The 12,071-nt window shown below is 42.1% G+C and overlaps 1 protein-coding gene across 1 annotated transcript in view; it reads left to right on the top strand.

The window, feature by feature from the left end:
• The window catches only part of EVC (Ellis van Creveld protein), a 102,482-nt gene that overhangs the window by 30,609 nt on the left and 59,802 nt on the right, over positions 1–12,071 (top strand). The window contains exons 6-8 of the mRNA XM_011935450.1: positions 5,362–5,460; positions 8,825–8,962; positions 11,722–11,880. Of these exons, the coding sequence (XP_011790840.1) occupies positions 5,362–5,460; positions 8,825–8,962; positions 11,722–11,880 (396 nt within the window). The remainder of the gene's footprint in view (positions 1–5,361; positions 5,461–8,824; positions 8,963–11,721; positions 11,881–12,071) is intronic.

Below are 12,071 nucleotides of genomic sequence, written 5' to 3'. Positions count from 1 at the left end.
TTTTACAAATTGAAGGTTTTTGGCAACTCTGCATCCAGCAAGTCTATTGGCTCCATTTTTCCAACAGCACATGCTCACTTCATGTCTTTGTGTGACATTTTGTAATTCTTGCAATATTTCAGACTTTTTCATGATTATTGTATGTGTTATGGTGATCTGTGATCAGTGACCTTTGACGTTATGATTGTAATTGTTTGGGGACACCACAAACTGCATCTGTATGAGACAACGAACCTAATTAATAAATGTTCTGTGTGTTCTGACTGCTCTACCAACTGGCCATTCCCTCTCCTTGGGTCTCCCTATTCCCTGAGACACATTAATACTGAAATTGGGCCAGTTAGTAATGCTGCAATGGCCTCTAGGTGTTTGAGTGAAAGAGAGTTGCATGTCTCTCACTTTTAAGTCAAAAGTTAGAAATTATGAAGCACAGTGAGGAAGGTAGCTCAAAAGCTGAGATAGGCTGAGAGCTGGGCTTCTCCTACCGCACAGCGGAGTTGTGAATGCAAAGAAAAAGTTCTTGAAAGAAACTGAAAGTGCTGCTCCAGTGAACGCACAAATGATAAGGAAGCAAAACAGCCTTATTGCTGATATGGAGAGAGTCTGAGTGGTCTGCATAGAAGATCAAACCAGACACAACATCCCTTTAAGCCAAAGCCTAATCCAGAGCAAGACCCTAACTCTTCAATTCTGTGAAAGCTGAGAGAGGTGAGGAAGCTGCAGAAGAAAAAATTTGAAGCTAGCAGAGCATGAGGTTTAAAGAAAGAAGCTGTCTCCAGAACAAATAAAAGTGCAAGATGAAGCAGCAGCAAGTGCTGATGGAGAAGCTTCAGCAAGTTACCCAGAAGATCTAGCGAAGATCATTGAGGAAGGTGGCTGCCCTAAATAACAGATTTTTAATGTGTTTGAAATAGTACAATGTGGTCATGGAAGAAGATGCCATATAAGACTTTCATAGCTAAAGAGGAGAAGTCAGTACCTGGCTTCAAAGCTTCAAAGAACAGGCTGACGCTCTTGTTAGGGGCTAATTCAGGAGATGACTTTAAGTTGAAGCCAGTGCTCATGCACCACTCTGAAAATCCTAGGGCCCTTAAGGGTTATGCTAAGTCTACTCTGCCTGTGCTCTATAAATGGGGCAACAAAGCCTGGATCACAACACAGCTGTTTATAGCATGATTTAAGCCTACTGTTGACACCTACTGCCCAGAGAACAAAATTCTCTTCAAAATGTTACTGGTCATTTTCAAAACCCCTGGCCACCCAAGAGCGCTGATGAAGATATACAAGGAAGTTAACGTCATTTTCATGCCTGCTAACAACATTCATTCTGAGCCCATTGATCAAAGAGTCATTTCAACTTTCAAGACTGATTATTTAAGAAATACATTTCTTAAGGCTGTCACTGCCATAGACAGTGATTCCTCTGAAGGATTTGAACAGTGTAAATTGAAAACCTTCTGGAAAGGATTCACCATTCTAGATACCATTGAGAATATTCATGATTCATAGGAGAAGGTCAAAATATCAACATGAACAAGAGTTTGGAAGAGGTTGATTTCCATCCTTGTGAATGACTTTGAGGGAATTCAAGACTTCAGTGGAGGAAGTCATTGCAAATGTGGAAATAGCAAGAAAACTAGGATTAGAAGTGGAGCCTGAAGATGGGACTGAACTGCTGCAATCTCATGATGAAACGTGAATGGATGAGGAGCTGCTTCTGATTGGTGAGCAACAAAAGTGAGGTTTCTAGAGAAGGAATCTGCTTCTGGTGAAGATGCTGTGAATGTTGTTGACATGACAGTGGATTTAGCATATTATATAAACTTATTTGGTAAAGCAGCTGTAGGGTTTGAGAGGATTGACTCCAAGTTTTAAAGTTCTACTGTGGGCAAATTGCTATCGAATAGCATGGCATGCTGCAGAGAAATCTTTTGTGAAAGGAAGAGTCAGTTGATGTGGCCAACTTCAGAGTTGTCTTATTTTAAGAAACTGCCACAGCCACCCTAACCTTCACCCACCCTAACCTTCAGCAACCACTACCCTCATAAGTCAGCAGTCATCAACATTGAGACAAGACCCTCCACCAGCTAAAAGATTACAACTTTTTTTTTTTTTTGAGACGGAGACCTCAGCTCACTGCAACCTCTGCCTCCTGGGTTCAAGCGATCCTGCCGTCTTAGCCTCCTGAGCAGCTGGCACCACAGGCCTGCGCCACCACACCCAGCCAATTTTTGCATTTTTTGTAGAGACGGGGTTTCACCATGTTAGCCAGCATGAGTCCCGATCTCTTGACCTCGTGATCTGCCTGCCTCCACCTCCCAAAGTCCTGGGATTACAGGTGTGAGCCACCGTACCCAGCCCAACAACTTTTTTTTAATAATCATCTTAGGCTCAGATGATCATTAGCATTTTTTAGGAAGAAGATATTTTTAAAATTAAGGTATGTACTTTTTTTTTTATTATACTTTAAGTTCTAGGGTACATGTGCATAACGAGCAGGTTTGTTACATATGTATACTTGTGCAATGTTGGTGTGCTGCACCCATCAACTCGTCAGCACCCATCAATTCATCATTTATATCAGGTATAACTCCCCAATGCAATCCCTCCCCCCTCCCCCCGGGTATGTACATTTTTTAGACGTACTGCCATTGTACACTTAGGCTACAGTATAGTGTAAACATAGCTTTTGTATGCACTGGAAAACCCAAAAATGTGTCTGACTTGCTTTATTGTGATATTCACCTTACTGAGGTGGCCTGAAATCAACCCTACAATATCTCCATGGTATGCTTGTATTATTTTTGTACCTTCATTTGAGTCTATAACTATCTCAGAGTTCGCACTATGGAAAGGGAGAGGATGAGGACTGTAAACATTACTGATTCATTTGGGGTCAGGAAGAAAGTAGATTCGAAACTAACAAAAAATAATGTTGTTATATCTTATACCGTATCAATCTTCAGTGGGTAGAAAGCCACTTTCTTCTTAGAGCTCATTGTCATTGGCATGTACAATGAAGGTTGGTGGGCAGAGTTCTGGGTTTGAATCTCAGCTCTATCGCGTGTGGCTGTGTGGCAGGAGGCAAGTGGCCCCTGCAAGTTGCTGGGCATTTTCTCATCTGCAAAATGGGGAAGATGGTACCAACCTCCCCGCATGCCATGGAGATCAAGTGATAGTATATATAATACATACATGAGACTGGCACAGAAGAGTGATTAACAAGCCTTAACCCATTAAAAGAAGGATTAAAAACTGTGGCCCTTGAGCCAAATCTGGCCATGCCCCTTCTTTTCCATATTGCCTGTGCACCTGTGTGGCATATGCCTCAACTGCAGAATTGAGTAGTTGCAAAAGAGATCATATGGCCTGCAAAGCCAAAAAAAATTTGCTGTGTCACCCTTTACTGAAAAAGTGTGCTAAACCCTACATTTGAAAATGCCTTACCAGGCTGGGTGCAGTGGCTCATGCCTGTAATCCCAGCACTTTGGGAGGCGGAGGCAGGCAGGTTGCATGAGCTCAGGAGTTCGAGACCAGCTCGGGCAACACGGAGAAACCCCGTCTCAAAAAAAGAAAAAAAAAAAAGCCTTACCGGTTGACAAAAGAAAAAGAAAATGCCTTACCATACAATTATATCTAAATGACCTTTGACAAAGAGGCAAAAGCACTTCAATGGAGGAATGATGAGCTTTTCAATAAATGGTACTGGAGTAATTGGACATCCATAAACAATAAAAACGACAAAAGAACCTCAACCTAAACTTCACACCTAATACAAAACTTAGCTCAAAAGGGATCACATACTTAAATGTAAACAATAAACTATAAATCTTTCAGAAAAAATATTGCCGGGCATGGTTGATTCACGCCTATAATCTTAGCACTTTGGGAGGCTGAGGTGGGTGGATCACTTGAGGTCAGGAGTTCAAGACCAGCCTGGCCAATGTGGTGAAACCTCACATCTACTAAAAATACAGAAATTAGCCAGGTGTGGTGGCACATGCTTGTAATCCCAGCTACTCGGGAAGCTGAGGTGGGAGAATCACTTGAACCCAGGAGGTGAAGATTGCACCACTGCACTCCAGCCTGGGCGACAGAGTGATACTCCATCTCAAAAAAAAAGAAAAGAAAAGAAAAATAAAAAGAAAAAATGTAAGAAAATCTCCAGGATTTAGACCTAGGCAAAGAGTTTTTAGACTTGACACCAAAAGCATGACACACAAAAGGAAAAATTAACTGGAACTCATTAAAATTTAAAACTTTCACTTGCAAAAGACCTCGTTAAGAAGATGAGAAGACAAGCTACAGAGTGAGAGAAAATGTTTGCAAAACAGATGTCCACCAAAGGACTAGTACCTAGACCAGATAAGGAAATATCCAAACTCAGCTGAAGACAGGAAGCAATCCAGTTAGAAAATGGGAAGGACATGAACAGATACTTCACCAAAAAGGATATATAGATGGTAAGTAAATGCGTTAAAAAGGTGTTCAATGTCATTAAGCCAGCATGAAAATCCAAGTTGAACTCACAATAAGATATCACTACACACTCGTCAAAATGGCTAAAATAAAAAATAATGACAACACCAAATTCTGGCAAAGATGTGGAGAAACTGGATCACTCATACATTGCTGATGGAAATATAAAATGGTACCTGCAGCTATACTGGAAAACATTTTAGCAATTTCTTATCAAACTTAAATTGTAATTACCAGAAGACCCAGCAATTGCACTTGTGGGCATTTAGCTCAGAGAAATGAAGACTTGCATTCACACAAATGTTCACAGCAGCATTGTTCATAATAGCCCCAATCTGGAAATAATCCAGATGTCTTAACAAGGGTGAATAGATCAAGAAATTGTGGATACAGCCCCCTCTTTACTTTCCTGAGTATCCCCACTTAGGGACGGTCCTTCCTGGTTTGAAGGACATCTCCATCCATTGAAACAGGAGACTGAGATGGATAACTTTGCATTTCCAGTTCCATACAACTATCCCCCTGATTCTTCCTTCAAAGAAACAAACCCTCCTTTGCTTTTTATATTTGCTTCACAAATGGAAATGGGGATGTGGAGGGCCTTGCACAGTGTAAGCACCTAATATTTGTTGAATACATGCATGAGGAAGAAATGAAGCTTTTTTAGGAAGCTTCATGAAACTGTAATCCATTATGGGCCATTGTCATAATTTATAATCTGAGATCCTTTCCTTCAGCAAAAAATATGTGTGAAGAGAGGGTGAAAGAGAAGAAAAGAAGGAGAGAGGCAGCAAGGGAGGGAGGAAGATACAATAGAAAGCAAAAGACAAAAATACCATTGGTTAAACTTTTATTTTGTTATCTTTCCTTTCTTGGCAATAGATGTTTATTCAGATTTTTAAAATGTGCCTCCTTGACCTTCTTCCTAAAAAGAAGTCAGATGATGAATTATACCAGAAGATCCTTTCAAAACAGGAAAATGTAAGTCTTCAACCCATGTTTCAAGGTAACTTAAAAGTAGTTTATTATAATATATACAACTTATGACACAAAAGTATTTTTCTTTCATGTTTAAAATAGCTTGTTACAATATATACTTTTTAACACAGTATAGTGAAATATAAAAGTATCTATACAAATATTTTAAAAAGTGTATTATTAAAACTTGGAATACTATTTACAGCGAAGAAAAGAATATTGGTCATATCTACTACTCAAAGACCGTCACTGTTAATGTTTTTTTCTGCACCAGCTTGGGATATTTTTAAAGACATAATTTGTTTATTGGTTATAGCTATGTATACTACTTTGTATTCTATTCTCAGTCTTTTATGGAAAGTTTACTTTGTTTCATGCACAGCAAAGAATCAGGGCTTGGAGTCAGATTGATTGAGGTTGGTATCCCGGTTTTATCTTTTACAAGCTCTCAGAATCCTAGTTTCTTTTTTGTGCAATGAGATAATTCCTGTTCTGCGAGAGTGCAGAAAGGATAAGAGAGATGTGTATGATGCACCAAAGCAACGTCATAGTTAGACTGTGAATATGTGAAGGCTGCTATCATCCTCATTATCACAACCACCATCAAAAGCATCATTATCTTATCACCACCGTTTTTATTTTGTACCACCATCACCACCACTACTACTATCACAGTTCTCTTTTTCATCATGTCATTGTTGTCATCACCATCACCACCATCATCTTTGCTATTGTCACCACTGACATCATCATTCTTTCTGTCTTTTCCACCATCATCATCATCCTCATGACCACTATCATCACCAACACCATCACCATCCTCATGTCCTCATTACCATCATCATGAGCATCATTTTTATCATTGTTGTAATCATTGGCATTCTCATTACTACCATCACCACCATCATTGTCTTCATTACCGCCATAATCATTATTCTCGTCCTCATTGCCATCACCACTACCAGTGTTGCAGGGCAGGCAAGCTCCAGAATAGGGTGTAGCCTAGGAGGGTACTTGACTTCACTTAGGAAGTCTTTTAGTGGATGGCGCCACTCCTTGCGGAGCAGGAACAACCCATAGGTAGTGTGTCCAGAGTTGGTAACATATGAGTGCTTGACAACTGTATTTATACTCTTGTAAACCCACTTTCAATTACATGCAAATTAAGGGGCAGTTCAGCGCAAATTGAGAGACAGGTTGTTTAGAACTTTCTAAAAAGGGGATAGTAACTTCTGGGTTGTTGCCATGGAAAGGGGTGGTAACTTTTGGGTTGTTGACATGCCATTTGTTATCTGTGGTTGTGCTGGTGGGAGTGTCCTATGCTAATATGCAATGAGGGCAGCAAGGGATCACTTTCATCACCATCCACTGGTTCCTGCTGGTTTCTTCACTTTATCCTGTCTGGACCAGATCCCGTTTTGATCAGCAGAGTTGTGATCAGAAAACAAGTCCTGCCAGTCTCCTATCTCACCTTATCCTCACCATCATTGTCATCATTATTCTCATTACTACTATCACCAGCCTCTTCTTCATCATCCCCTGCCATCATTTTCATTATCATCATCATTGTTATTGACATCATTCTCATTACTGCCATCATCATCGCATCATTGTCGTGATAGTCTTCATCAGCACCACCATATTCACCATCTTTATCAGCACTACCATCATCACCGTCTTTATCATCTTTACTGCTACTTCTACCTTCACCTTCATTAGAGTCCTCATCATCATCATCATTGTCCTTGTTCCCACCACCGTGAGACCTGGGGGTTTGGGAAGGGATGCTGCTTCTTTACTTCACTGGATTCCATGAGGAAGGGTGACTCACTGCATCCCAGGAAGGAGGAAGGATGTCATTGTCTTCACTGTCATTCTCAGTACCACCACCATGGTCATGGTCCTCAGGCAGTGCACATGGTGCTTGACATACATTATTTCATTTAATAGTTATGACAACCCTGTGAGTGGCCATTATTATTTTAGTTTTACGGCTGAGGAAACTGAGACTCCATGAGTTCAAATGACTTTCCAATGGCAAAAATGATAATGATGATGATGACATTTATAATTGTATTAGGAATAATGAAACAATACTGTCTGTTATAATGGAAAGAATAAGAGCCCTGAAGTCTGCAGACCTCAGATAAAATTCCATCTCTACCAGTTAAACAAGGCTGTTTGAACTTAAGCAAGCACGTTAATTATAATAATATCTACTATTTGTCTAGCTAAGTGATTTAAATGCATAATTTCATTTAACACTTGCAGTAACCTTAAAACTTTCAGAAGAGGACAAGGAGTGCCCAGAATTTGGAAGAGTAGGGACAAGCCTAGCACTGCCCCTTCCTGCCTGGGCATCTTTGGACAAACTATCTTACCTTCCATAAACCATCTTTCTCACCTGGAAATGGGTCATAATTTATCTTTTGCAGAGATACTGTGAGGATTGGAAAACATGTATGGCCTCAGCTTGGGTCTTCAATAGTAGTTTATATCAATGTTATTTTTCCTAGTGTACCTGGACCCATTCCACACTGTTGGCTATGTGACAATGAACATAGAGAAAATAGAACTGTCTCCCACACTCTATATTGGGGTTTGTAGGACTCTATACTTAGGACTCATCTTTTCCTTCCTGAGTTCAGAATCATTTGAGAGATCAGCAAGACAGATATAGAAATGTAGCTTTATTACTGATTAGAGGCCAGCTTGGAGGATGTGGCTTCAATGCACAGCTCTCATGGCTTCCTAATACTGAATCCCAGATTTCACTCCATTGCCTAGCTAGTAATGGGCAATGCTGGGCCACCTCAGGCTTCCCCACACAGAAACAAGGCCTTGGCTACCCAGTTCACTCTAGGCTGAGATCACACTAGAGCAGTGGCCTCCCCTGATTGGCCCATCACAAACAGGAAGAGGCTGGGCAAGCTTCCGGCTTTTAAACCAACCAATCAAATACACACCACTTCCTGCCCTGGGGTGTCGTTCTTCCCCAGGAAAACCAGAAGAGGAGCAAAGAAACATTCCTTCCCAACCCACTGGATGTCATGATATTTTCCAGGACTTCATAATGGTTGAAAGTACTATTTTATTGATTTTGAAAGTATGGTATAATTTTTTTTTTTGAGGGAAGATATAGAAGAAAATAATTCATTATTCTTGAGGCTCTATGTTTAATGAGAAAATGAGTTTGTTGCTAATAGATTTATTATCAAACCTCATGTACAACAACCCCCAGAGCATTTAACTCTTGTTTAAAAATATTTTGTGAAATGTGAAAAATAAAAACATTTATTTTTCTAGAATTTAAGACACACTAAACTTTTTCTTTGTTTATTTGGGTTTTTTTCTTCTTGTTCTTCAGGATTTGGAGGATCTAGAAAAGGGACTTCAGGTCAAACTGTCAAACACAGAAATGTCGGGGGCTGGTGACTCTGAGTACATCACTCTGGCTGACGTGGAAAAGAAGGAGAGAGAATACTCTGAACAGCTAATCGATAATGTGCGTGCCGGACTTTCTTTCCTGTACACAAATTTTGGTTTCTAAAACAGTTAAATTGGCTAAATTAGAGAGATGATAGTTAGAAGTGTGCCTAATACTTGAATTCCCTATCGCATTCTGCCCTAGAGGCAGGATCCAGTTTCTGATGCTAAGTGATAGGGAAGAAGTAATTAAGCAGTAACAATTCACAAAGGGAGGTTTATTTTTTATGTCATGAATTATCCTCATTTAAATTTCAGATTGGTCTTTTTGTCATTCAAAGCAAAGATTGCTATAACCCTTGCTGTCATCACTGCCCTTTGGAATAGAGTAGAAGAAAGCTGCTAGGCATCGCTCACGAAAGCATGTTTTAAATTCCAGACAGAATGGCTTCCCTGAAACATCTTTTTCTTTTCTTTCGGGTTCTACCACCCCCTGTTCATATACTATGTATTAAACAAACATGTCCTTGGCACTCGCTCTTCACCAGGGATTGTGCTGGGCACTGGGGACTCAAAACCATTTAGACATGGCCCTGCCTGAGAGAGGCCAGGAGAGATGAACAGGTGAGCAGATGAGGGCTTCACAGGGTGACATGTCTTGTAATAGAAGGAAGCACAGGAGAAGGCCCAAGGCAGGCACAGTGGAGGGAAGAGTTCGTTTTACCCCAAACTTAGGAAAGCCTCCATGGAAGAAGGGGCCATGGAGAGGCTGGCTGGGAGAAGTGTGGGTGCTGGCCAGTGATGAGGCAGAGACAGGAGCTAAAGAGGGCTGAGAGCAAGTTCGAGGTAAGGTAAAGCCAGAAGGATCTGGCCAGAGGGCTTCTGTCTTATGCCAGTGAGGTGGGAGTCACTGAAGCTTTGAAGCAGGGGGTAGCTGGGTTCAGCTTCTCCTTTAGAAGGGCTGCCCAGGCACTGAGTGGAGGGTGGTGAAGAGCTACTGGGCTAGTCCAGCAGGAACTTTATTAAGGCAACTGTAATAGGATGGAGAGGTGAGGAAACGTGTGAGAGAAGCTATGGTGGTCTACCAAGGGGCGGCAGGTGGGGAGGAGGAGGGGGTCCAGGGTCAGTGCTGCTAAAATAAGGGCCCCAGAGCAAGAAGCTCATGGGAGGGAGGGAGCCAGTGCTCCTCTCCTCTGAATAGGTCCAGGATTGAGAGGAGAGGCTTGGAGATGGAGGGTCTCCCAGGTTAGAGGACCTGGAGGGCTAGAAAGTTCTTAGAACTGTGGACCAGGATACTAAGAAAGAGGGCACAGCCTGGATTCCCATGGTCCACAGAACCCCCACTGCTGTGTGCAGCATCTTGTCCATGTCTGCCTTTCTCAGGGAGAGGGTTCAGTGTTTTCATAAGATTCTCCAAAGTATTGATGATCTCCAAAAGTGGTGATCTCTGGCCTAGAAATGTGTATAAAATGGGAAGAGAAAAGAGCTTGGTGTCAAATCTTGAATCCTGCCCATATTTAAGGAGGAGGGGATGAGAAGAATTGGGACAAGAAAGCAGAGGAGGAATTGGATGGGCTTTGCAGAAGCAGGAGAAAGTCAGGTCACAGACACCAAGAGAATCAGGCAGAGCAGGGTGTGCAGAGTTGGCGGTGTGACAGTCTGCAGTCTCATGTCAGGTGGGAGGCATGTCATTTGATGGCTCCAAGGGGAAGAGCAAGGTGAGAACATGAGGGTGCCAGGCAGGTTTGAGGTCCCTCTTGGCAGGGATGGGAGGAGGAGCTGACCAGCAGCATGTGTGGGGTTTACTGGGAGGCAATGGGGCCCTGAGATGGGAAACTGCATTGACAGGGGGTGTTCATCTGGGTACAGGCTTCCTCCTGGCAGAGCCAGACCGACACCACAGTTGAGGCTGACAGAGTTTCATGACCTTGAGTCACAGCAACAAGATCAGCATGGGTTTCTGGTGCCACTAACCCCTGCCCCCTCCCATGCCTGGTCCAGCCAGACGTGTCCACTTCAGCCTCTGAGAGGCTGAGCTGAGATGGAGGCAACCCCAGCCGTGGAGTTAAATGGGACTGAGCCAAATCCTGGCTTTCATTGGCTCCATGACCTCTGACAAGTGACCTGACTCCCCCGAGCCCGTTCCTACATCTCCGGATAGATACTTTATCATGATATCAAATGTGTGAAGCACAGAGCCTGGTGAACAGCCTCTGGGCCATGAGGGAAAGTTGTTCAGATTCCTAGTGTCATTGTCCTTAGAGCTCTGACTGGCTGTGATGATGCCATTAGACCTCCTGTATTCTAAGCCACTTGGAAATTCCCAGCTCTGCTCCTGATAAAATGAGGGGGAGGGAAGATTTTAAAGCAAAATGTTTTCATGGTCAGCATCATCTCTGCCATATTAAGTTTTGTACTTTCAGGACAAAAACTAATATTTAAACGTCAGTTTGTGCGTTTACTTCCAGGAAGTATTTAATCCCTTTTAAAATTCCCAAAGCTGCTATGAGCACATTGTCACATTTTATCTGCCCCTAGGTAGCTGTAATGACCTGTGCAAGAGTCTGTAGGCTGGACAAGCTACTGCTTTCTTTCCTTCGCAGCAGTGCTCTTGTGTCTGCTGAAATGCCGTCGCAAAACTGACTGGCACTTGCAATGGAACCAGAAGGAACTTTACTATAGAATGTGATTGTTGCCAAGATAAACTCACTGAAATTGTAGAATCGTTTAGAATCCTTATTTGTGATAAGGAGTGAATTGTAATTCCCAAGCATGCACCGTTTGGCTTTCTTAAGTAAGTTTTTCCCTCACTTCATGTTGCTTGTGCTCTTTTCACAGATGGAAGCTTTCTGGAAACAGATGGCAAACATCCAGCACTTTCTTGTGGACCAGTTTAAGTGTTCCAGCTCCAAAGCCCGACAGCTCATGATGACTCTGACGGAAAGAATGATTGCCGCCGAAGGGCTATTGTGCGATTCTCAGGAGCTGCAGGCTCTGGTAATGCTGGAGGGGGCGGGAGGAAACATACAGATATTCAGACTAGAGATTTGGAATCCCGAGGCTTGACATCATTAAATCTAACAGATTCATGTTGTAGCTGGTTATGTAGAGCCTCAGAGGAAAAAAAACACAGTAAATTCACTCATCCATCCATGTATTCATCCATTTATTTATTATCCATCCATTCA

The sequence above is a fragment of the Colobus angolensis genome, unplaced genomic scaffold, assembly GCF_000951035.1.
Source record: "Colobus angolensis palliatus isolate OR3802 unplaced genomic scaffold, Cang.pa_1.0 Scaffold143, whole genome shotgun sequence".
In the NCBI taxonomy this organism is placed as follows: domain Eukaryota; kingdom Metazoa; phylum Chordata; class Mammalia; order Primates; family Cercopithecidae; genus Colobus; species Colobus angolensis.
Note: the sequence above shows the minus strand (reverse complement) of the source record. Positions and strands in the feature narration are given on the sequence as shown.